Below are 27538 nucleotides of genomic sequence, written 5' to 3'. Positions count from 1 at the left end.
GCACGGATCATCTTCATGCTAGGCTACATACGTCTGCTATGTTTTTGCTGGAGTGTGGGGGAGGGGGCGGGACATGTGCAGGTGTGATGGATTACAGCATAAACCAATAGGGTGTCGGAATGGTACATGTTTATACTTCTCTACATCCAATCACAATCAGATTCACTCTCTTTGGATGGAGAGATTTATTTTATTGAACAATTAGAAGCCAGAATAAGAAACGAGCTGAAATGAAATAGGAGTAACGAGGCTATTTTTTTTTTAAATGAAAGGAGTAGAAAGTTCAGATAATTGTGTGGAAATGTATTAAAAAGTCTTATTTAAAATAATTACTTTAGTAAAGTGTAGATCATTTCAAATAGAGTAGGATAAGTACTTTGTTACTTGACACTACTGATAATATCCAAGTTACTTTTACCTTGTGGTTGGCGTAGAGTAGTGGATAACAACACTGCATTTGCTGTGGTTATCTATAGATTGATTTCTTGTTTGGACAAGCACGTGAGTTCAAATGAAGACATGGGAAAATAATTAATAATATTGTGTCTTATGACTTTTGCTTTGTCACATGGAAAATAAATAGTGCTGCAGTGAGTCACTTCTCTGTTCACATGGACAATTCAAGCCAGAAGCTGCTGGTCATGATCATTATCACTAATGGTGATATATAACTTCTTATGATGTATATTCCCAGTACATTCGACACTGCGGAAAGAGGAATGTTACATAGCATCTTCAGAAATGGAATATCAAATCCATTTGCACCCACTATCATCAGACCTCCCTCCAATGTTAATAATTCACAACTCAACTTTTGTGTGTGTTGATTTTATTTTTTTTTAAATGCCAAGCAGTCCTTAGGCAACACCACTTCATGATGAACCTGCTCACTGCTGTCCCATGACTTTTGGCATATCAAGACTATTTTGTGATCCTGTGCTCATACTTTCACTTAAATGTATTTTCTACCTACTGTACTTTTTACACCCTACTCGATTGTGACGTTCGCAATATGTGTGTGTGTGTGTGTGTGTGTGTGTTAATATATGCTGCATATATTAGCCCAACCAGACCAAAACATTAGCAGCCCATCGGGAATTCTCCCGCCGAACTTCCCGATTACTTGCTCTGGCTGTGCAGCGGAGATGTTTAAAACTCCGCACACGTCCTGGCCTTGCATACGGGTATAATTGTGTTGCTGCCGTTTCATTTCTCCTGTATATACACTCGCATACGATCAGCCGAATGAGACGAACTCATTAGGAGCTGTTTGGGCTCTTATTAAGCTATGTTTTCAGCTACAGCATATAGATCACTCTTCGTTTTCTTCATCATTAATATTAGTCAACTGTCAATCACGTTAGCCTCCTTCTGTACCTGTAATTAGAAGCAAACTTCACCAGCGCTCGCGGTGCTCAGACTCAGACTGCCAGCTGTGCGGCAGAATATAGCACAGCGCAGCACATTATAACCCGGTACAGAGAAACCCAGAACAAAGCAATAAATTAGATTAGAAAGATATAAAGCGGGCTATGATAGTTACATGATTACAGAAGGAGAATATCAGCAGCATCCTGTGTGCGTTAAGACTGCTGACAGGGCTAAGAGCTCCACTGATCAATGTCATTTGTCAGTATCGACCGGCGGCCCGGCAGACGTGAATAACAGCGGCTCGGTGGCGGCTGCAGCCGGCCTGGCCTCGCTTACATAAGGGATATTAGTCATCAACAGGTTTATAATACAACACCCTTAAGACACCTAATCTAATAAGGACGCTGAGAGATATAGGTGGGTGTACGACAAAGCCATGGGGAGAATTCACAGCCTCCTATATTTACTCTCGACAGCACGGCTGAATAATAAAAAAATAATAAATGAAAGAACAAAAACTTTGATGAAAAAAAAAAAAAAAACAGCGGCTGATTTCCAACTACTTCTCAAATGTGCTGATAGCGATGGATCGTTCCAGTGTTCGCTGGAATGCAGCATTTCCATTATGCCTGGGCCTCTCATGCAGCAGGGGATGCAAAAGTGTGGGAGGATAATCTTCTTAATGTTGGCTTACAGTGTGTGGTCCGGGGAGAATGAGGCTAAATAACTGATAAGGGCTTTCAACTGCAGCTGTGATCACACACCGGAGCGTAAATGATACCCACGTTTCAACCGCTGTGTACTGTCACTGGCATAACAAAGACTTGCCAACTTGAAAGGAGAAGTGGGGAAAAAAAAATGTGTGAAAAACTTTTAATGGAAGGTAAAGGTAAAGGAAAAAGCACTATAATATTACTCTAATACATCAGGGGCCAGTTCAGGTAACAGTTCTTTATCCGTCAGCTTGTCCAGAAATGCATGTGTCCAGCTGTCCATGCAGCTGGGTGTACTCAAAACGGAAAATATTTGTATTTACTGCAGTAGAGTAAAAAGTGCATTATACAGGGGCTCCAATTGTATCAGCCGACTAAGGTTTTGCGACTATGATCAGGAGATCGCTGGTTTGAATCCCGGCCATGCAGCTTGCCATCAACTGCCAGAGCCCCGAAAGAGCACAAATGATCTTGCCGATGTAATGCAACAATCTGGCTACTCGGCAATGCTACATCCACAGCAGTTAGGCAGTGGCTGATTTCACATGTATTAGAGGAGGCATGTGCAAGTCTTTACTAGCACTGCTAGTTATATGGGGAGTACATTTGGTAAAAATAAATTAGAGTAAATTGGGGAGAAAAGTAGGCTATTTTTAAGTAGCCTGCTTCCTAACTCAAGACATGAAATCTGATTACATGCCTTTTTGGGCTGGGAGATCTATTAAATAAATTAAACCAATTGCTACAGAGTAACATTATGCTATTTAGGTTGTATTAGGTCGCGTTCACACCTACATTGTTGGATGCAGACTGTCAGCCTTTGCAGTTTGGTTAAAAACAAAAAAGGCAGATATAAACGGTGCTGTGGGCTAAAGGACCACAATTTCAACCACAAAAGACCAACCAAAAAAGGTGTTCAGATAATCTAAACAACAGTTCACAGTCTAAAGTGTAAAAACACTTCTTTTTTTTAGAACCTACTTAGACCAAATGTAAATATAGTATAACAAAGACATTGGTAGTCTAGACTTTCAAATGTAAAAGCACACTTAGACTCCACAATTCATTATAGAGGTTCATGCTGGCCCACTCGTCTAGCATTCACACAATGTAAAGGGCAGCTGGATACAGAAAAATGTCCTACCAGGTTTTGACACGACAGTGACGATACGTGACTTGCATAGAGCCCGGCTAACCAGGCAGCAGGTAGGATGTTCATTAGTGTGAAGAGCACAGTCCTACATGCATGTTCTGGTTTCTATGGCTGGTAATGTGTAGGGAGAATGGGGAGCGCGTTAGCTAGCACAATCTACTCTCAATCAGACAGCTGCCTCACCGGCACAGCTGCCAAAACAGCGGCAGTCATCTACGAATGGCCCGAGGTCACATTATAACGAGGGTCGTACGCTCAGGTGTTTGCATGTGTGGGTCAGCGGATGTTTCTGTTTGGCCGGTCTGGAGGGCAGAGACAGTTAGGGATCGGCACGCCGGACTGTCAAGGTGTAATGGGCTCACTTGCCCTTGTTATGTGTAAATGATTAGACAATCAAGGTGAGCTATAATAACTTGGCAACTGCATGCCTCAGGAATTGGTGCATTGGAGCCATTTAGGATTAATACCTCCAAGCATTAAGAAAATAAAGCACAGCTGTTTGGCATGGCTGACTGGGCTGTGCAAGCATTCAGCACCTTGCCTCATTTCCCCTTTCTATCTAATAAGGTTTCTCCAATCTCTCTGCAGCACTCTGCAGAGATTAGGCCCACATTAAGAAGATAAAGAGATTTCCTCTTCATCAATAGCTCCGACTGAAAACTCCACTCTTACAAACCAAGCGAGCATTAAAGCGAGAACACGAAGGCCAGTTAAAGCGACGCCTAGCAGGAACATCCATCTTAAAATGTAATTAAATCACACTCACAAGAGGCCATACTAACATCTAAATATTTTATCAAGTCTCCTGAACCTTGGGAGGGAGAGTCAATTTCACTGGCATTTATATAGATGGGTTATATACCTGTGACATTCATAAAAGACGTGATCTATTCCCACAGCTGTCATGCTACACTGTAGCCATAGTCAAGGTCAGCACAAATGAGACTAGGGACCTAAAACACATGGACTGCTGCCTCTCTGTGAGAATACACGCAATATAATGTACCTGTATGTAACAGCTCAGTGTTCCACAGGCCTTATCATTCATAAATACACAATATGCACATAATATACTGTATATGTTTGTGGACATGCACCCCTTTATTAAATGCAACATTCAGAACTTGTCTAGTATCTGTAGAGAAGTATTACCAGTAGAATAGGACTCTATGGAGCAGATACACAAGCTGGTGGAGCAGTGGAACTGTGTTCTCTGGAATGATGCTGTAATTACATTCAATATCTTTGGGATTTTTCAATAGGAATTGGGAACTGAGGGTGAGGTGGAGTGATGATCATAATTATTCAACATCTTGACTTACTAAATGCTATTAAAAGCAATCAATGCAAATCAAATCAAATTCTCACAGCAATGCTCTACACGCTAATAAAAAGCATTTTTGAACACTAAACACATTTACTCAAACAAAAGCATGATAAACGTTTTAATCTTAATTAAAAATGCAATTCTTTTTTTTAATTTAAAATGCATACAGTGAACTAGCCTGGATAATATACTAATATACTACTTTGACCCCATCAAATCAACCATAATCCTAATCCTAGGGCATTCTCACACAAGCATTTTTTTTTTTACTGAATTTCCAGGTAAGCTTTCTCCATGTGTTCACTACCTTTGATCAAGTGTGAAAACTGCTTTCAGGTCTTCCTAAAACCAGTGCTCTGAGGTTCCCTTTCCACAAGTTAATAACACTTAATACCTAATAAAGCCAAAGGTACTCTAATTTTTTAAATTGCATGCAGAAAAGTGACGCATATGATTGTGAAATTGAATCCATGTTTCAGTACATTTTTGTGTTTGTGTGTGCAATAATAAACCCTTCCTCAAACAAGCCCAGAATATGTATGTATTTTGGTCAAGCATGAAAAAGCCTCAAGTATTCCTGAAAATATATGCATTTTATTTAAAAAATATATAGACTTGTGTTGGATAAAATTGCCTATACTAAATTCTGGCCACATGTTGGCCATCCAACATGTGAAAACAATCTATACAAACAGGTTTACATACAGAAAATAATAAATTAAAGATTAGGCAAGTTTTTCTGAGGAAACAATATCAGTCATATAAATATTTCTGACAGTATTAGTCACAGTGGTATCTGGGGAATAATGCCACAGGCTATGCATTTTATTCCCTTGCTGTAGTTTCTTTCAGAATTTCAAGTGTTTAAAGAACCTTTGGCCCAAAAAGAGCTTCAAACTGTGCTTTTAACAATAGAGCCTGTCAAATCATTATTGAGACAAATCTGTCTGGATCTAAAGTGTTAAAGTCAAATATACCCAACACATTTTCACAACACAACACCTGTCATTTTAAAACATATTTCCTTACACTTATAAAAATACAGGTGCTTCAAACAGTTCTTTGAATGATGCTACATAAAATCTAATGTGACTTTTTTTGTCTGTTTAAACATGGGGAAATTTGTTTTTCATTTAAACAGTATTGATACAGAACTGAAGGAAGGTCTTTTAAACTTCTACTTTATCTATCTTAAGCTCTACTGAAGATCCTGTGATTGTATTTTAGGATTATTGGAGAAGTCTCATTTGGCCATACTAAACAATTTTTTATAAATGTTCTTCACTTCACAAATGTTGTGGACAATGAATTAAGCTGATAGAAAGCTGTAAGATCGTTTTATCTCATTACAGGCATAGTAGTAAATCAGTAAATTACTGATTAAACTATAAACTACTACTACATTAAAAAAATATATAATCAAATAAAAAAAATAGAAAATCATTTAAAAGTTTTTTATTCGAGTAACTTAGTTCAAAATGTGAAACTCATATTATACAGATGTATTACACACAGAGTGATCTATTTTAAGCGTTTATTTATTTTATTGTTGATGATTATGGCTTACAGCCAATGAAAACTCAAAAATGAGTGTCTCAGAAAACTTGAATATTATATAAGACCAATTGGTTCTTTTGGCAGGGTGCCAAGTACTGCTGGAAAATGAAATCTGCATCTCCATAAGCCGTAGTATGTAACTGATCCTTAAGTTCTACCACAGCAAATTGCTTGGGAACACTCACACCTGTATTGGTTGTGAGGTGTTATCTAGTGTAATGTTTGCTGAGTATTATGGGTACTTTTACAATTAAAGGAGTTTAAAACATGATATGAAACAAGTTGTTTTCTAATTAACTAACAGTGGCAAAGTATTTGAAAAAAAGTTTAGATTTTAGATTGCATTCAGCAACAAAAATGTATCTATTTAAAACCCTTTCCAGACTCATCTGCATCTATACCTGTATTTCCACGGAAAGCTGTTTGGGCCTGATCATGGTAATTATATTCAATTTAGGAGACCCCACACACATCCCACAGTGTCCTTTAGCTTCCATGGGGCATGCCAAAAGTCATGGGACACAATAGTAAGCTCCCAAACTTTGTAAGTGCACTGTACTATTGCGTATGCTAAGCAACTATCAGTCAAAACTCATACTGCAATACCTATAGTGGTGTTTTTTAGGGCTGATGTAGTGAACACTGCAGGAGAATGACGTTAGCGTGAGAATACCGCTATCCCCCGCTCTGCTCTGTCAAACCTAAACTCCACTGCATCCTCCTCACAGGGGCCACCATTTCAGCAGTCCTGAGACATCAGCTACACAGCCACAGTGTGTTTAGATGGCCCGAGGCTTGAGCGCACACACACACACACACACACACACTGAGGATACGGAGTTGTGAGTCACTCGATTGTGTCTGACTCAGCAGTGAAGATGGAGCAAAGGTGTTTAACCAGCTTGCAGCTAATCAGCAGTCTGCACTTTGCCCACATTAACGGAATAACGCACACTACGAAAACCAAGGACACCGAAAAAAAACTCCACACATCTACAAATGTGCATTACTATAAGTTTATATAAAACTTCAAATGTTCATATTACATTCTGAATGTCTACAGCTGGTGAGATATTACAATGAATTAGCTAACAATTACTGTATAGGAAAAAGTACTGGATGGAGCACAATCATTTCAAAGTGCCATATCATACAGTATGCAATAATGCACTCTTAAATTATCATACAAAAAAAAAACACATCATGATAATAGTGATATTCTGTCTTGAAAGAAGTCTACTTTGTGTTTGTAGTGCTAATAACTGTTTAGATTTAAGGCTATTTTTATGATTGATATGACTGACATGTTTGCAATTTATATGCATGTGCAATTTATATGCATTTATATGCATTAATATTGTTGTATTCTTTTCTGTTACATTACGAATTAAACATACTTTTATTTTCAAAACAGCAAAATGTACACTTATCACAGCTATAAATATAAAATAAATATATACAGCTCTGGAAAAAAAAAGAGACCATTTAAAAATAATGAGTTTGATTTTGCCATATTGAAAACCTCTGGTATATAATCGAGAGGAAGATGGATGATCACAAGCCAGCAAACCAAACTGAACTACATGAATTGTTGCACCAGGAGTAAAGGCATAAAGTTATCAAAAAGCAGTGTGTAAGACTGGTGGAGGAGAACATGATGCTAAGATACATGAAAACAGTGATTAAAAACAGGATTATTCCACCAAATATTTATTTCTGAACTCTTAAAACTTTATGAACATGGTTTTCTTTGCATTATTTAGGGTCTGAAAGCTCTGCGGAAAACGAGAAATTAAAAGCAAATAAATGCTCTAAATGACAATATTTTTATTTGTAACTTGGGAGGAATGTTGTCCGTATTTTATAGAAATAAAACAACAATGTTAATTTTACTCAAACCTATACCTATGAATAGCAAAATCAGAGAAACTGATTCAGAAATGTAAGTGGTCTCATTTCTTTTTCTAGAGCTGTAAACAGATCTATCACTGTATCTTTGTTATGTACTGTATGCTTACTGTATTGTACACTGTGCAATAACTAAGGTATCTTATCATCTGTGTTTGGTCATATCTCTAAAAACATCATTATTGTAAAAATACTATAAAATACTGGATGTTATGCCCACCTTTATTTTAGTGAAAAGAGTTCCGAAGCGCCACAGCTCAATGCTGCCAATAGGAAACCTTTCTGCTACTTCTACAGGAACAAGTACTGCACATCAAATACTGCCAGCTATGGGTGCTTAGGTGAATGCATTTATCAGAAGGAGTGTCCACAAACATGGACATACTGTAAAATCAGATTGATCTACTGTAATGACCCTATTTTTCAAGGTCCTTCACACAAAACCATGAAGACCTCACAGAATATTACACAGATGCAAGTGTAGCAGAAGCAGGGGGGCATTAGCAGATCTATGGGGGTGCATTAAGTCGCCATGACCATTAAAGTGATTTTGGAGACTACTTGTCCACCCACTTATGAACAGAAGGAAGAACGTAGGGAAGACTGAAAAGCACAATGTTCCTCTCTGTGTTTTTTCTTTTTCTGACTTATCTCAGAGTGAGCACGAGGCACAAAGCAACAGAGAAGATATCAAAAGGCAAGCGAAATGTCTTAAAGGGTTTAAATCCGGACACGTGTAAAGAAAATTGGTTTCGTCTGCTACGACTAACATCTCCCAAAAGAGAGAAGAGCTACTCCAATACTAATAAAGACCAGACAACAATGAAGTAATAAAGGCTGGAGAGCAGACAGAGTCATTTACTGCCAGTGTGTGGAAACAGGATCACTGCAGTGCTCTGGTGTGACATTACATTTTTATTAATTATAAAGCTACTGGGAAGATACAGAAGGGCTATGGATGAATCTGTTGCTGGACAATGTTTATACTGTAGTACATCTACTGACCACTTTATTATCCTGTGTTCACACTAGGTCTGGGTAAAATATGATTAAGAGAAAGTGATATAGAATACGATAGGGCTGTGCTTTATTGTCTTGTACATGATGACCTTATATCTCAGAGACTGTAAAAAAAGATGGACGCCGTGTCTCTGTTCCCATTCATTCAATGAAAATGAAGCCAAAATCTTCTGCCATGTTGGCGATCCTGATACCTGAGTCTGCGCAGTAGAGACCAGAGGAGGGAGAAAGATTGTGTTGAGACAGCCCACTCATTTAAATAACCCCGCCCCTGAGGGCTGCCTCGCGGTCACAGGCTGCAGAGCGGAGCTGATGGTCTGTTATTGGTCCCGCCCATAACCAGCCCTTTTACAATAACCACACCTTTTTTGAATAGAGCTGAATAACGTTTTTAAAACCGAATACTGTAGGGATATAAAAATTTGACAATATAAGCAGAGTTAACATTAGCTGTTGCATTTAAATAAAGGAGGTAAAATTACAGTATATCAGAAAAAAACGTGATTGAAAGTTATCTGTTTTGCCATTGAAACCTATGGGAATGGGTGGGGTTACACGGCTTTCTGAAACCGAACAGCAGGGGGCGCCCGACCTGTGGTGGCTTCATTTTTGAGAGACGATGTACTGTCCAGCTATATACAGAACTTCACTACTGTGGTAGATTATTTAATTATTTTTTTTTTTTTTAACGTTGCTTCTCAGTGTGCATTGGCTATCGTTAAAAATTACTTAAAATGCGCAAAAGGCTTGAACCCATTCTCTTAACTAATCAGGGGTCTCTTAACTAATCTCCCAACTAAACATTCAGTGTGTCACTTGCCACCCCCTTTAAGAGCCAGGAGTGCTTTGACAATGCGGATTGCTATCTCTGGGGCGCAGTTACCGTTGATGTGTCCAACATTTCTCAGCAGAGGAAACTAATCTTCTTGTTCAATTTCGTTCATTCTGTTCATTGTTGATGTAAAACGTTTGCATAGCTGCTGACAGGGAAGTGCTATGGGTTTGTGCACTGCTGTGAGTCCACGTGTGTGTTTAAAAAGTCCACGTTTATCAACATTGATATGTTCATAAGCATAGTTGCTATGTGCGTAAATATAGACTGTTGGCAGGGTGCAAGATAGCAATAAGCTTCTCAACACACCTTGCAGGGTGTAAGATAGCAACCGTACTACAGATTGCCCTTAGATAGCACTTTGATTTCTTCAGTGTGGTCTTCTTGCCTGGTCAGGGATTTGAATCCCAATGTGCCTGGAAGCTGGAGCTACCCACCAACACAATACACTATACCATTTGCATCTCCTATATCTTAATATGTTAGTGTGTCTTTGCTATCGTAATGATGGGAAAAGTATTCCTTGTGCAGCACAAAATGTGCAATAGGCATGTTTTAATTCTCTTGATTAATCATGGTTGTGTTTTGGGCTTAATATGCTGAGAATGATGTGTTACTGAAATTTATGGTCTGCTGTGGTCCCTTTATACTGGTCCCTTTTGATTGGCCTATAAAATTGAATAGATAACTGTACATCTGAGTTTGTTGAGTGTGTGTTCAAACTCACATGTTGCATGTTAACACCTACATGTGACTTTTCATTGCAGAAGAGCCTTAAAGCAGTTGCTGTCCATTGCTTTTGCACCGTCCATAAATCTTCATTACTTCATCAGCCAAAGGTTAAACACATTCAGTGAGTGGTCAGGTCAGTCTTACCTGCGGGGAAGTGCTCGTTGATGGCCCAGTTGTCCACCTGTAGCGTGGCATTGCCGCCGTTTCTCGTGAATCGTACCACGTGGTACTTGCCATCGTTCACCGGGATGCTGTTTTCTTGCACAATGATATCGACTGTCCCGATGTTGAACGTGACGCTGATTTTGCCTTGTTCCTGTAGCAGACAAAAACAAATGGAGACCCATAATGTGGCTTCGTTCCCGCATTCTGTGTACAGTTAATAATAGTTGTTTAGATTTATATTCAGTGTTTTAATGAATGGACGCCCTTGGAGTCTGCTAGCCATTGTCCTTGTTTTGGATCCAGAATGATCCATTTGCATTGGCGACCTCTGATAAACTTGTCCGCTTAATGAAAAGAATTCATCAGCCCACTGTGCCCTCCCCCTTTTGGGCTGCGGGAATCAGCCTCATTGATCTAAATAATGCTGTGAAAGTGGACTAAATCAATGGCATTAGCCAAAATAGAGCGATAAGGAAGATTAATGGTAAAGTGAGGCATGCTGTATTCGCTCTCTGAGAAGTGAGCGGCTACGTGCAAACATGGCAGCAAGGAAGCTAGCCATAAATTAATTAGCATTGCCTCAACAGGAAGAGAGAAAGAGCGAGCGAGAGTGCGCGAGAGCAAGCGAGAGAAGGCGAGGGTGAGAAACACTCCAGCCACCACAGCCGTGAAAAGCATTGAATATAAACTGGATAAACAGACTGCGACACAATTACATAGTTAGCCTACTATTCGTTTGTATTAGGGATGCACCAATGTGGGAATTTTGGGCCGAAGCCGGTATTACACATATGTATATATATATATATGCCGATATACACATTTATAACTATATGTATAATACAGCTATAAATATACACTTAAAATAGAATGACTAGACACCCAGGTATAACTTTAGAATCTAATTTAATTTTAATATACCTTATATTTTAGCTTTCAATCAACTGCATACAAACAATCAAATTAAAGGTGTCTTCTGATAAATTTTTCACATTTTTGTTTCACATTTATTTAGCTAACCAGTTCTTACATAGACTGCTCACAGCTTTAAACCCTTTCTTTTAAATCATCAACAGGTTAGCTAAAACTATAAATCTATTGAAACTAATAAAATAAATACAATTAGCTTAAATCAATAGATTTTAAAGTAGTGTGGCCCCTTTTCTAGCACACACTAATGTGCCAGCAATAATTGGTTTGAAATATCAGCCAAATCCACTGTTTATTAAACAAGAAAAAGAATAATCAATGGAGATCGATGTAATTCCAATATCATTGTGCATCCCTAAGAATGTCCAAAAAAATATATTTTTAAATTATAAAATTGTTATTTAAGATGATTATACTAATTAAATTATAATATAGTAGCATAATAGTGAAATTACACACATTTAAACAGCAATGGACTTTTAAGAATACTTAGAAATTAGAATTGAAATAGAAACATATTTAAAACTCTAAACAGACATATAATTAAAATCAATGTTTTTTTTTCATTTAAGTCAAAAACAGTACTTTATTTTGATGATTAGTTTATATGTAAATATGGTGTCTTCAAATCCCACTGTTCTTATTGGATAAAAAAGGTAATTTTTTCATGTATTCAGATTTTATAAAAAATTATATATATTTTTGCATTGACAACAGTAACATAATATATTCTGATATTCTGAATTGTAAGCCCTGTGTTTTATCTCCAGGTTTTCACCAATCCACAAATCGTATATTGTGTCAAATTATTGAGGTCATGTCCATATCTTGTACAATAGCATAATCATCATGACAGGCCAATATCCTGAATATAAAACATACAACTTTTTATTAAAGCTGATTTACAGAATCATCCATATTAACAGGCTTTCCTCAAAAAACAAAAATTACTGAGATTGTGACCATATACTCTATGATATATAGAGACTGATCGTGCATAAACAGAAGTACAACCATCCTTCTGCATCTTTTGAACACTTTCATACTCACACACTCTCGCATACGCTAACACACACACGCTAACACACACACGCTAACACACAATCCCATCATACTATTTCCTGTCTCCTCTCAATCCTCCACCTCCTCCCCTTGTCTTTCTGTCGGGCTCTCTGAGCTGTTGGGACATATTTTATGGTTATGTTAAACTAGATCTGGCATTGTTCTTATCTGTAGCAGGGTAGAAAATGACGACAGATGATAAATAGCGTCAGGGGAGATGTTTATCAGCATGCAGTGCATTTATCACTGCAGATCTCGGGATGGGAAATCTAGGCCAGTGCTCTCAAGTTCATTTGGAAGACTTTCCCAAAGAAGGCAATGGATGACTGGATCAGACCTTTCCCAACAACTCAAGACTTTCTGTAGTGATTTTCATGCACACAATAAAGTTTGCTTATAATAAAAGGAGTGTGATGTAGTGATCCTGCTTGTGTGTGCATTGTCTATGAATACTTTAAATGACATGCAAAAACTTTGATCTAATGACATTTTTGCAGGTTGTCATTATAATACATCACAATTGATTATGCTCTTCTCCTGTGAAGCTGCTATTATAAAGACATGTTCTTATTCATTCATTCATTTATTAATTTTTCCTACAATGTTAATGAAAAAAAGTCATCCAGACTATGAAGGAACACATACTGAATCATGTAGTAACTTAAGAGTGAAAAACAAACAAAAGTACTCAATTATATGGAATTATGTAGTAAATAAACAAAATATTGTGAATATTTTAATATTTTAATTTCTTCAAAGTAGCACCTCTTGCTTAGAAGCCAGCTTTGCACATCTTGGCTGGATTTTCTCAGTCAGCTTTATAAGGTAGAGTCACCTGGAGTTGGTACACAGTAAATAGCTCTATCTGAGTAATTCTCTAATCCATGGTATGAGAAGAACTACTCAACTAGGCAAATAAAAAAATGTTAAAGGAATGAAGTGAATTTTTCTCAGTTAATAAGAAAAAATCCAAGAACTAGTGCAGTCGCAAGGACCATCAAAAATGTTATGATGAAACTGGCTCTCATCAGGACCGACCCAGAAAAAGAAGAGCAAGAGTTTCCTTTGTTACACAGGATAAATGCCAGCCTCAGAAATCACAAGTTAACAGCTCCTCAGATAAGATCACCTAAATGCTTTATAGAGTATTTTGTTTTTTGTAACTTTTTAAAGTTACTACATGATTCCTTATATGTTCCTTCCAAGAATAGATCACTTCACTATTAATTTACTATGCAGGATTCAAGGGGATTTATTTGAATAAGACGGTCTGTCCAAACTTTTGACTGGTATGCTAAACCAAATGTTTACCAAGTTCTTAAATTAAAATTAGTTGCTAAAAAATAAATGTATTGAAGGTCTAAGGTTGAATTGTGAAGTCAAGTGAAGACATCCCACATAAGAAGCTGCAGAATACTTGTGTTCATGTCGAAAACAACAACTGAATACAACTCCAAACACAAAAAAAGCTACTAGTGAGAGAGAGGCTTCCTCTGAAAGCTCCCTGAGAAAGAGGAATTCCTCTCCACTCACAGTGACTCTAGTCTTGTAGTCTGAAAAAGCCCCAACTGCTGCATTACTTTTTGATCACAGAAACACTCTTTTTACATTTAGCTTCAAAGAGTTCACTTTAAGTGCCTCTCTCTCTCTCTCTCTCTCTCTCTCTCTCTCTCTCTCTCACTCTCTCCTCCAATTCTAATATTACCACTGCTCATATGATGGTGGCTCAGGGTAGAAAAATGCTCTTGGCAAGCGATACATGAAAGGAAACAGTGTGTTAAAAGCTTGGCGTATAGAATATCACACATGCAGAGGGTGGCGTAAACATTTTGTGCATTTAAAATGTACACAGTTTCTCTAAAGCTCAGTGGAATTTAGAGCGGCTGTGTTTAGGCCTCGTAGGAACAAAGGAACAAACAGCTCATGAGAAGATTTGATATATAATGGGGTTTTAACGTTGGAGGTTCTCCCAAATGCATAATATGTTTGTAGAAAGTTTAAACTCTGCTAAAGCCAATAAATTGCCAACTCTGACTCCTTGCCCTGTCTTTGGTCACACTCTGACAGTACTGCACTCTGCCATCTTGAATGTACAGTATGATGTGGGTGATCCCTGTCTTGTCTCTTGGGAAAGACCTACATTACATATGGTGGGACTAACAAGCGTTCTCATGCAATACATTGTTTTCTGCTATATTTACAATCGAAAAAGTTTAAGCTTTTTTTTTTTTTTTTTACCTTTAAATAAAAAGTTCAATAAAAATGCAAAGGAATGTCTAAAAAAATTGACGGACTGAACGTTCTTAGTACCAAAAACTGTTCACTCTGTTTAATGTTGGGATAGAGCTGCTTTATTAGGTTGGAAAAGCAATTAAAAAGCGAATGTAGTGCAATTTGCTAATCTGAGCACAGCACAGCTCTTAATAATCATGTCAGATTTTGACACAGATGTATCTGGCTGTGTGTTTTCTCTTCTCTCTGTGGTCTGATACACACTGGTGTGAAAACGCTTCTGGTAAGATGTATGTCACAAAATTTATTCAACAGTGTCCATTTACATCCTCGCTCGGCGGAAAATTCATGCTCCTGCTTCGGCCCAGGCCCAGAATGATTGACACATCCAATTACTTATTATTATGTATCCGTTCTGGACCAGGGACTGCTGAGAAAACACTGATTGTCACGCAGAGTCTGAAACAATGACAGATTATTTGAAATTATGCTGTTAGAAGAGAAGCAACAAGGCTTCGCAATGATTTCACAGAAAACAAAGTTAGCTGCCGGTAATCCCCTTCAGCCAGTACAACGAAGGAATGCACCAGTCAGAGCAGTGCTTCTGCTTACAGACTAAAAACCCTTTCACTTTATTTTATAGTGTAAACATGCCAGTTTATGAGATAAGCAACCTTATGATAACCGCTGGAAAGAAATCTAAATCTGCCTTAACTGACAGCTTTATGACACCTCAGTGCTTCAGAATGGAGAAAATCAGATCACACAAAGAATTCAATTTCACTCCATTTCATAGGAATGAAGTGGTAAGAAAAAGCTAAGCCTGGCTCTTGCTCTAACCTTAACCCAGTAAAACACGCTTTTCTTTCAGTAGATGTAAAGTACAGAAGAAATAATGGATTTTACAACCACCAAACACAAAGCAACAGTGTCCTAGTATGACTGGAAAGTAAGAATGACAGCAGGAAGCGCTTAGAGAATCGTGCTACAGTGGCATACATCATTAATGTCACATAAAATCCTAGTGTCTTTTAGACATGTGAATCTGCCAGATGGTCTTTACAATATGTCAAAATACCATTATAAAGGGGCCAAAATTACTTTAAGTGCCTTTAAAACACTACAGCTACAATCGACCAGTGGCACAGTTTGGCCAAATAGATTCAACATATTTGCCTTGTACTTGAAGAAGAATTAAGAAAACTGAGACAATAGCTGTGTTCTCCAAAGCACTGGATGCTGCTGAAATGCTGCATTTCACATTTCGGCAGTCATGTTATAGAAGGCTGCTTTAAACTGAAGGTGTCTTTGTACACAGACCACAAATGAAGTTAAAGTTCGGAGCAATTTTAAGAATAGAACCAAGAAATCTTTCCAAATTCCGCACCAACATTTCTTCTTAAACCCTCTTACTCTGCTTTTGTGAAAATGTTTGACATTCACCAATGTTTCAAAATCTATGAATGAGGTACACTGATGTCTACACAATGTCTGTGATTGCTAGGGATACAACTAATGGTATTTTTTTTTTATATCTATGATTAATCTCTGCTTTCTGTGGACATGGTTTCTGTTCCAATGCAGGTTTTACAGAAAGTTTACATAAATAAAAATCCTAAGCTTGACAGCTTACTCAACTGAAATGGCTCAACTCAATTTGTTATATTAATACATAATTTATATGTAATAACTAATACATGAATTGAGCAATACAAATTAAAGTGCAATTAGTCTTCTTAATGAAGGTAACAATTAGCCAACAATGACATTTCAAGTCAATGCATTTTTATAATTCACCTTAAGGGCAGTAATTAAAATAAATATATAAATATTCTACTATTACAACATTTTGTATAGATTTAATTGTCCGTTTGTAACACACTGGTACACAACGTCAAATATATATTATATTTAATATATGCATAGGTGCTCTAAAGCCCCAAAGATCAACCCCCAATTTGACTTACTAAAGTTATTGCTTCATAACTCCATGTGGTGGCACTTATCTAATCAATAAGATTAACCTGAGGTAAAGAATATTGGTTGTTAAATTCTATAAAACTGACACCAACAAATTCAGAATTGTATTACTTTCTTCAGTAACAGAAATGTAGAGAATTGTCTTATATAGGTTATATATAAAGTACAGCAAAATCACTCTATTGTGATATCATTATTGTAACGTATTGTGATTGATTGGTGAGATGCCCTGTGATTCCCCCCTTAACTGATGATGTCAATTATGTCGATTAGTCACTGCAGCCCCAGTCATGGTAACGCTAATAATGATCCACCACCCAAGTCATTCCCACTATCACATTGAGATTTGAAAGTAGTTTTATTCAGCGATGGTTCTGGTATAGTTTTGAGCTTTTTGAACGACACCCAACTCTACTTCTATACAAACAGGCGAGCCCTCATCTGTATTCTGTGTATCCCCCCTCTAATAGACTGACGTTTAAAGCTCTGGCTATAGGATACTCCAGTCATTAAAGTCATCAATTGTGCAGAGACTGCACTCTTGCTGCGACTCGTGTGAGGGATAGAGGCCTATTGCTCTGTATCACCTGCAGAAATTGATAAGAGGATAAAAAATGAACTGCCTCCCTCTTTGAGAGTCATGTGCGCGCGGCTGATAAGGAAAGCGCCCCACAATTGGCAGTAAAGAGACAGTGACAGTGACGATTTTTTGCACCTGATTGTTTCATCAATAAAAGGGTGAGGTCAGATAAAAGTCAATATTTTCAAAGCCTAGTGCTAAACTGAGCAGCTCAGTCTGAGAAAACAGCAACACAGAAACAGAGTTTTGTTACCAGCAGCACATCGTACAGCCGCCATCGTCAAAATAACCACACATGGAGTTCAAGATGCAGCTATTTTTTGACAGAAAGAGATTTTTATTGGTGCAAAGAAAAATCAAACATGGTGGGTCTTTGTTTGATGGTAGCTGCTATACTACTTCAACATTAACTGTGGTAAAACCTGATTCTGCAGGTCCTGTGATAAGAATTTGTATTGTGCTCTACTTTTGGGCTAAACTTGCTAAGATTGTCTGATCTGAAGACAGATTTAAAATGCCCTTTAATTGTAAATTATTCTCCAGTGAGTGGCTGATTTACAATTGTTCTAATCTTTCAAACCCTTTACCAGACTTATCAACAAACATATATGACAAAATTAAATCTAAATCTAAACAGAGCACTATAATATAATTGTAATATAACAGTATTTACATTTTAATATGTTGAAATCTTAAATCTAGTGCTATCTAATTGTATACTTTCTATTTTTTTTTCTTATGTAGTTCACTGTGCATGGATGTAAAGAGGTATTTGGGATGCTGTCAGAAACATGCTTGCACTGTTACGTCCAGTTTTCATAGTTATAATAAAAAAAGTTCAGTTTATAGTAAACAAAAATAATATTTTTATGTGGATCATAAGCCAAAACAGACAAAAACCTCAAACATTTTATCCAGATTCTTTTTTTAAAGGGGTGTCCTTAATGTTTTACATGCCACTATATTATTTTCAATTTATTTGTAATTTTTACTTAATTTTCTTCCCAGTTTAGCTTTCTAAATTAACCCACTCACTGTTTAGGACTCTAAACAGTGGATGCTTCTGGCACAAGGAAGGTGCGGGTGAGCACATCATCCAACATGACCCCCTAGCTTTAACACATCCACCAAAAGATGCTTGAGTCAGACATCACCACCTAGCATCACCACCCAATTGTGCTTACTCGGACTTCGGCTGCTGATGACGAAGCAGCACGTTCCAGCACTTAAACCCGCATTTTTTTTTCAGGCCATAGTGTCAGTGCTGAGCCAATTGGAGTCACTATGCTATGAAGCATCACAGGTCAACGGTGCCTTCACAGTAACGGTAAGAAAAAAGCATTTAACAGCAGGAGAATCTGGATTTACCAGCTTATAATGTGCTGTCAGTTCCTCCAGTTGCAAGGAACTATAATTGGGAAATAAACATGTGATTAAAATTTAGCTTGAAATGCGATTTTAAAGAGGCGTCTCGAGACGGCGGAGGAGAACGAGGAGCGACAATACGGTGCTTAGGATTTTAAGCACATCACAGGCACCACACAAGGGGAGGCTTCCCCGGTAATTATACCATCAGACAGGAAAAGAGGGGGAAAACAACACAAATAGACCAAAAGAGAGAAACAGAGAGAGAGAGAGCAAATGGAGACTCCTGAACAACCTCTTTCAAACACACATCAACAACGGGCCTCTTGCCACAGCTGCACGGCAAATTGATTCAAAACACAGTGCTTTGAAAATCAGCTCTAATCCTCTTTAAGTGTTCAAACGGCAACTCCAATAAAGCATATGCTTATCCTCTGCTAGAAGTATGCGGCGAGGCATTCGGTCAGAGCGGACGGGAGCGGTTAGGCCTGCGCTGCACGTTTAATGCGTTCGGTTGTTGACTAGCAGTCGAAGGAGTTATTGAAGAGAGTTAATTTTTTAAAGGACCATTAAGGTTTATAAAATTTTCTGTAGTAACTCATAATATGATTAGGATGTATTATCAGATGTTAAGGAAACAAGCTGTGTTTAACCACTGGCAGCTCTTGACAGCAGAGCTTTAAGCCAGTATTTTTTAGTATTTTACATTTAGGGATGCCAGTTATAGATAATAGCTCGTACAAAGTGTGCCTGTAGAAATGGGCAAGTCGGGTATTTTTCTGCTGAACAGGTAATCACTGAGCTTCAGTAAGGTTGCTAAACATAGCTGGGTAATTTACCACCACTACTTGCTGAGTAGAAATGGGGATTTTAGACACTAAACCGTATATATTCACTGATCAGATACAGAGTAAGACTTGTTGTCGCTTGCCACTCTCTGTCAATCTGGCAACCTGTGTAAGCTTCACATCTGGGGAGGAGTGGGTTAGAAAATTTTATCCAGTCTTTTGAATAGAATTGGACTCCTGTAGCCATTTCACACTCTCACTTTCATTTATTATTGATTGTTTCTTTTAATCAAAGGAACACTAATGTGTACTAGATGAGTTCATAAGGTTTAAAAATGAGATCCAGCTAAACTGAAGTCAAAAAGTAAAAAAAAAAAAATGGTTTCTGATATAAATTTGTTGTGTCACCCTGGTCGGTAGGATGTTGTGACAAAATAGCATTAGCACTAGTCTGGGTGAATTACTTAACTCAACTACTTGCCACTTTGACCCAGCTGACCACTACGTATGAATCTGTGCACTCGAATATTGAATATGCTTACAATGCCCATCCCTACTTGAGGTTAGTGGCTGTGATAAACTATTTAGCATTAGGTAACCTAAGCTGAAGCTCAGTGCAAACCTGTTGTATAGAAAATTAGCCAGCTCATTAATAGTCTTTAAGCTGTCTCTATCTATTAAACACACTGCCAGTATTTACTCACATTTTACTCCGTCTCTGCTCATGGATCTTTCTTTTCACAAGAGTTATCTGTAAAAGCTTTTCACAAGAGTGCTGAAGCACACTGGGTTTGTCTGCTATTTTGTTCCATACCCGCGGTGTGAAAATAGGACTAGGGAAAGGGTTATGGGTGGGATCAAAGGCTAAAACACATAAGACAGTTTTCTGCTCTGTAACTGACATATTTAAAAGGATGCCAGTGCTTAAACTTGGCATATTAGCTTAATATCTGAGGAAATATTCTTTTTGGAGACATTTTATAAGTTAGCACAGAAATTATAATACATATTGGTCGTTTAATAGAAGTTTTAGGGAAAAGAGCCTGCTGTCCTGTGCGAGCGAGAGCATCTGTGCTGAGGAGCTGGTGAGTCTCCAGAGTGGCTTATGGAGATATCAAACGTGGCGATGAGGCAGAAAGAGCGCTTTCATTCACTTCTAGCTGCTGATTTGCTTGCCAAGGCTATTGGGGCTACAAAACACCGGCAGCTGCCAGGCAACATTTAATCTGGCCAGAACTTGCAACATCGACATTCTTACAAGGCAACGAGGAGAACGTCGTAAAGGCACAGAGTCGCAGTATGAAATGACTCTGCTGACGGTGTGAAAAGGCAGTTTCTCTTTGGTAAATATATATATAGTACAGAGAAGTGCAGTAGGGAAAAATGGTGTATTATGGGAATTGATATTGTGAGCGTATGTCCTTCAGGCATTCAGAATGTGATGTTTTCAAGGAGGATTTTTCCCCTCCTTTCTGAGCAAACATAGAGGACACAGCTAGGTCCTTACATACATCGATCTCATACCATACATTACACTGTAGAACACACACACTTTTACCAGTGGCTGTACTGGAGGTGAAGCCTGTGTATCGGAAAGAACTGGTGATAAGACGTGCATCACAATACATGGCTTTTAATTGTCAGTATATTGCGCTACTGTAAGCAAGGAGATATATTGCAACTGTTTTAATCAAACTTTAGGAAAACTGTCACAGTTTAAAACTCTATAATATTTAAACACCTGAAAAAAAATGTTATGCAATCAGAACAATGTGATTAAACAAAATATTCCGATATGATACAATACCAGTATTTCCTTACACTCCTGCTGGAGGCTGTGTATTGGTAGCCCCACTTTGCTTTGATGCACATATCAGCTGATGGACAGCCTGTGTTAACTACACATTGAGCCCAAATGTGTGTAGACACCCTGATTCTCATCCATTAAAGTTTCTGAATTCAAGTAGAATATGTAATGTATTTCTTTTTATAAACTCCAAAAAGTTCCTAAACAGGATTTTGATCATTATCTCCCATTGCCTTTTTATCAGTTCTTCTTCTAGTGCATGGCAGATGGGTTATGAGTATTGATGAGTATCGGTGAGTGTTCTGAAATTGCCTGTATATCTTTGTACATATATTCTGTCTTCTACATTCTAAAAAAAAAGGTGCTTCAAATGTTTCTTTGAGAAAATTTCCAGAAGAACCACTTACTACCATAAGGAACTTATGTATTATAGAGGTTTGTGTGAAGGACCTTTATATTAGGTGAAGCTTTTTTAGACCTAAGGTTTTCCATTCTTGCAACTCTCAAGTTTCTTTTTAAACATGGTTATTTATGAAACCAATTTCATAATTTTATGGTATATGAAACATTTTTAGCACTTTTATTTTGAACAGATCTTTCGCAGTCAGGTCCTGACTGGAGTGCTGCTCCTGGATGGATATTTTTGGATAATGGTCCAGTTTTTAATCTTAGCAGCACAATGATGTGTGTAAAACCCCCCCACACAAAACCATGCCACCACCATGACAATTCCACAGCTGATGAGAAGGTTCCACCAACCAAATAATATCTGACAATCAATGGTCCTGTGGTCAGAAACTGGCCAACAATGGCAAATTGTGCATGACAGCAGATGGCCCACAGTCTGTAACCGTACACCTATGTTTTAGGTAGGGCTCATAACTGCTACATAAATTGAAGTGCAACAAATGTGTTCCTGAACAATGTGTTCCGTTTAAAAGCACATTTCAGATAATGAGAAAAATGCATTTATTAATTATAATTTCATTTTCTGTCTGTGTTTAACAGACTCAGACTCATGCCACTGTTGAAGTCAAGCACAACATGAGTCAACAGGATTCAGTAATGTATGTGCTCCAGAGAGACTTTTAAAAGGTGCGGGAAGATTTGAGCCATCATCACATCATTCACACTCCGATGCTTCATTAAGCTTTAACAGTAATTAGATCACCACGGCCTGGAGGGAGCATACAGATTATGTGAGCTCCGCCCCATCAAAACACATCACAAGCTTCAAACCACAAAGTCATTACATCAGTGCTGCTCTTACTATGCAGAGACGTCGGCACTGCAGAGAGTTTACGGCACTCCGCCCAAAATCCTGCTCCTGCACTACCCCTGCTTTAAAAGTTAACCTTTATCTCTGCTGTGAGACGATGACTTGAAAATTAGCTGATTAGATTGGAAAAAACACAAACGACAATTCACAAGAAAATTCTCTACAATATTTTACAGCATCTGTGCTACTGAAGAGAATAAAATACTCCTAAATAAATATCTTAATATACAAGGAAATTATGGATTTATTGGTGTCAGTTTCACACAATTTAACAACCAATATTCTTCACTGCAGGTTTACTCTATTCATCTGATTAGTGCTACTACATGGAGTAATAAACAGGGTTCATACACCGTTTCAAGGTCAAATTTAAGCACTTTTCAAGCACTTTCAAGGCTCATTTTGAAGTTTTTCCAGCAGCTTTCAGTTGTGGTAATTAATGATAATGGATTAATGATAATGGTGATATCTCAAAACTGCGATTTGGCGATAATCAATGATTTGCTTTTTGTGTCACAATGCAAGAGATGGTATTATGTTAATGTAAACACAACCAAAATTGTGTTCGATAATAAAAGGAGGAGAAATTACTGCTTTTTTATTTTTTTTTCTTCAATCAAACTTACTTAGTCAGATAGATCATTTATTGTAAAGTAAATGTATTTAGAATTTCAAGCATTTTTAAGCACTTTCTCCAAAATTCCAGCACTTTTCTGGCCTGAAAAAAAAAAGTAAAAATTCAAGCATTTTACTGGATTTCAAGCACCATATGAACCCTGAATGAAGGAGTAAAAATCCAGAAGAAAACAGGTATATCTAGCTTGGTTGTAGAGCAGCTTAACCATAAACCTCAAATAATAATAATAAAAAAAAATCATACTCTTTGATGGTCAACAGCTAAGCTAGCCAACCAACTCAACCATCTTGACCAGCTTAAGCTGGCACACCCTGTTTTTCAGCAAGACACAGAACCCATAACACAATGCATGAGGTACCATGCAGAAAAGCTTTATATCTGTAGACGGACAGTAGCTCCCACTTATCTCTCTCTGTCTCTGACTCAAAGACCCGGTCCTCTGTGGACCAGCCTAAATGAGCAGCAGCGTGTTGGCGAGGTGATTGCTGAGCTGGGGTCAGGCGTACTGAGACAGAAGGCTGCAGCCAAGCCACCTTTGAAGACTTACAAGCAAGAGCACAAAAGCTCAGAGAACATATACAGAGAAGCTGTTTTCATTCAGTTATTTCTGTATTTTTTCTTTTTCTTTCTTTTTTAAGTTGACGAAAGACATGAGGCTGTTTTTGTCTTCACTCATCTCTATTCTAATGTCATCAAAAACATATCTATGCTAACTGCATTTGCTAAAGGTGTAAACTCATCTTGAGTGTGATTGGACCCCTTATCATTCACTTGTCAGCCACCATCACGATAGACCTAAACTATGGATGAGATGGAGGAGATACCTAGGTTGGTGCTTCCTTTATTACTGTAGCCGCAATCATCTCAGTTTCCGTATGATTGTCTTTTTCCTTGAAATAGATGCCAATTTACCTTGGAAGTTGAATGTTGGGGATATGAATGCCATGAATGCCATATGAATGTTCCAGTTAAACATTCTGATAATTGTACACTATTAAAATACTTTGGAGCTTATTTTCACTCTCATTTACCAGGGTTTTATAGCGAATCCAACCAAAACACGCTTATTGTCCAAAAGAACTGAAAAAAATGGAATTGTCAGATTATACTGCTATACAGAAGGGAGATAAAGGTTTAAAAAAAAAGATACAAATTCAGACTGATATTGGGAACCGCTGGTTATACTTATTAAGCTTAACATACAAAAGTATTGAGTAATGCAGCATTCCAGACTCCATCTTGGTATTCAGTTGAGGAATTCTAATAATGTTGTGTTACAATCTACCCCAAACTTTCAATTCCACCCCATACATTTTCCATTAGGGATGGGTCTGGCGATGCATCTGACCATGTGATAATATGCCTTCAAGGAAAGCTACTGTTGGAATAGTGCGGCAGAGTGTGTGTTAGGTAAAAGGTAGGTCCACGGGTTCAAGAAATGTCACACTAGGTTGTCAAAGTGCCTGTACTGTAATGAAGACCAAAGATCTGATCTGATCCTATGACATGTAACACAACAAACCTTTTCCACATATGGATCCATTGGTCATCTCTAGCAAGGCAATATTTAGACTCGTCACTGAACATGACCTACTGCCATTCTACTGCTGAGTCACTCCATGACAGACTGGCATGACCACCCACCAAATTTTGCCATTCTAGATTATGAACTCTAGGTTGGCGAGGCTCTCCTGACTTTCTAGGAAGGTAGGAAATCCACTTTGTGGGGGCGTTCCATCCAATATCTGAATTCAAACCAAACGCAGCATTACCCTCCGATTAAGAATCATTCAGCATTATGTAAAGTCATGAAGTGCTGCCATTTTGCAGGGGGCGCCGTTTGGCAAACACACTAATCAATATGAGTGAGAAGCACTGGCAGTGTCGCAATCTATGTTGGAATAATCTGATGCACTTTCTGGGCGTGAGAGAGTGTAAGGGTCCATAGCCAGCTGGAGACAAATAAGATCAAGTCGATCTTTCCGTCTGCCTCTCTCTCTCTCGCTCTCTCTCTCGCTCTCCCTCTCGCGCTCTGGCTCTCACCCGCTTCTAAACTCCGCCAACAAAACAAGGGCGACACGGCCTGCCAATCAACACGAGAGGACTGACAGCGAAAGCAAACACATTGTCCAGAGACGTAAACACACAATGAAGAGCAGACAACTCTGAGGAGAGCAGGACAGCTAAACAGACATCTGCGGTAATTACAGAACAGCCTTTACTCCTCCTGATGAGAAAACAAACAGTGCACTACTGTAGGGATGGGCGATATGGCCCTAAAATAATATCACAATATTTAATGTTATTTTTGCAATAACGATACTCTTGGCGATACGATAAAACACTGAATTAACAAATAAATAAAATTGAGAATACATCATTTTGATATGATATGGCACACCCCTAACAGCGATATTTAAAAAAATGTTATCAGATTTGTAACAGAAGTCAATGATCCAAAATGTCATACTATACAATACTAATAATGAACTCCAAATATCTCCATATATCCAGGATTAAAGTAAAATAATTGATACTAGACAGATATAATCTGTCTCTAGTAGATATATAATGGGAAATAAAAAACAATGTGAATTGTTCCTTTGCTAAAAATACTATAGAGAAAAAAAAAAGACAAGTAGTACCCTGTTGGAATAAGTGTCTACTGTCCAAGGATATATATATTTTTTTTTTAAGTAAATTGCTGTGGAGCACTGCTGTGAGGATTTGATGATTGCATTCTGCAACAAGAGCAACTTTAGTGATGTCAGGATGTTGGATTCTCACCCCACCCAACACATCCCAAGCTTTCCATTTCCACAAAAATCCAAAAAGTACTCTACAGATCAAAATGATTCCAGGGAAAGCAGTCCCACAGCTGCACAGCACAATCCTGGGGTGTCCAGAACATTTAAACAAGCTTTAAGCTTTAAGCTTTAAGAATCTATACATACATGTGCATGACTTTGCTATGCACACCCATTTGTGCCCAAATTTGGCCGAAAATAAAATTAAGCTTTTCAGGTTTTCAGAAGCAACCAGCTGTTAAAAAAAAACAAAAACGCACATTTAAAGTTTCAGTTTTCATTAAAGCTAGAACTCGGCGTGATGCCACATATGCTGGAGAAGTCTCATTTACGTCCTCGTCCTCAGAACTCTTTGGAAAAGGGCATGAAGTCTAAAGAGGAAGAAAAGCCTCCGTCAGACTGGCAGACGTAGTTCTAGCTGCTGATATCTTCTCCTCACTTTTAGCACAATACGTTAGGTAGATAGATTTGGAGGTCTTCAGCACAGCTCTCCGGGTCAGCACAGTCTGGATCCTCCTCCTCTTGGTGCCTCGGCTTGGCCGCCTCGAAATCAATGAAAGAGACGGCTGCCGCAATTACCCGAAGAGTCTGGCGCGCAGTCTGAGCGCTGAAGAGATTCTCAATCGTCCTCCCCTAAAAGAGGAAAGTTGAATGAAGCCACCTCAGGGTTAGCATCCCTGAATCAAGCCTTTTCACTCCACTTTTCAGATATCAATAAGCGAGAAAACCTGAGATATTAACACTAAGATAGGTGAGTTTTCCTGGCTGTGAAGAAACATTGCATGACACATCTGTCCACTCTGAACAGCTTTTAAAGGAGATTCTTCATGTCTTCTAAAAAAAAAAAAAAAAAAAAGTTTCATCTCAAATCTGCTGGAAAATACACTGTAACATCTAATTAGGTAATTAGATGAAATATAAAAATACAAGCAAACCAGCTGAAGTAGGTAGCTATGGCCAAAAGGTGCTTCTGTTTCTGCTCCATTGTTAAACAGCTTATAGTCCACCAGAAGCATGATGGAAAATAATTTCAGAAAGGATCTAGTTGCAGTCTTGCAAATATTGACCCTGCAAAATCATGGTCTGTGATTAATCTGTGAGTAAAAATCTGTGACTTATCTTTAGATGTAAAAAGGTGTCAGACTTTAGTCTATTCAAAGTCTTTTCAAAGTCTTAAAAACGAGTAGTAAGAAGCTTTGTCTGTAACTGAGTAAAGTTTACTTATTTATATACATAGAGAGTGACAATTAATGTCTAAAAGTCTGATAGTTGCTGAACTACAGAGCAGTGCTT

General features: G+C 38.0%; 1 protein-coding gene across 24 annotated transcripts in view; it reads right to left on the bottom strand.

Annotated features, from left to right (window-relative positions):
• Positions 1-27538, bottom strand: part of nrxn3a (neurexin 3a) — a 504128-nt gene that overhangs the window by 70030 nt on the left and 406560 nt on the right. For all 24 annotated transcript variants that reach the window (XR_007424264.1, XR_007424265.1, XR_007424266.1 and 21 more), the window contains one exon: positions 10758-10929. Coding sequence is in view for 21 of the 24 variants with exons in the window: in XM_049464234.1 (XP_049320191.1) it covers positions 10758-10929 (172 nt within the window). In the remaining 3 variants the exon portion in view is untranslated. The remainder of the gene's footprint in view (positions 1-10757; positions 10930-27538) is intronic.

This window comes from Astyanax mexicanus, chromosome 14, assembly GCF_023375975.1.
Source record: "Astyanax mexicanus isolate ESR-SI-001 chromosome 14, AstMex3_surface, whole genome shotgun sequence".
NCBI classification, from domain to species: domain Eukaryota; kingdom Metazoa; phylum Chordata; class Actinopteri; order Characiformes; family Acestrorhamphidae; genus Astyanax; species Astyanax mexicanus.
This window is presented reverse-complemented; position numbering and strand designations above follow the sequence as displayed.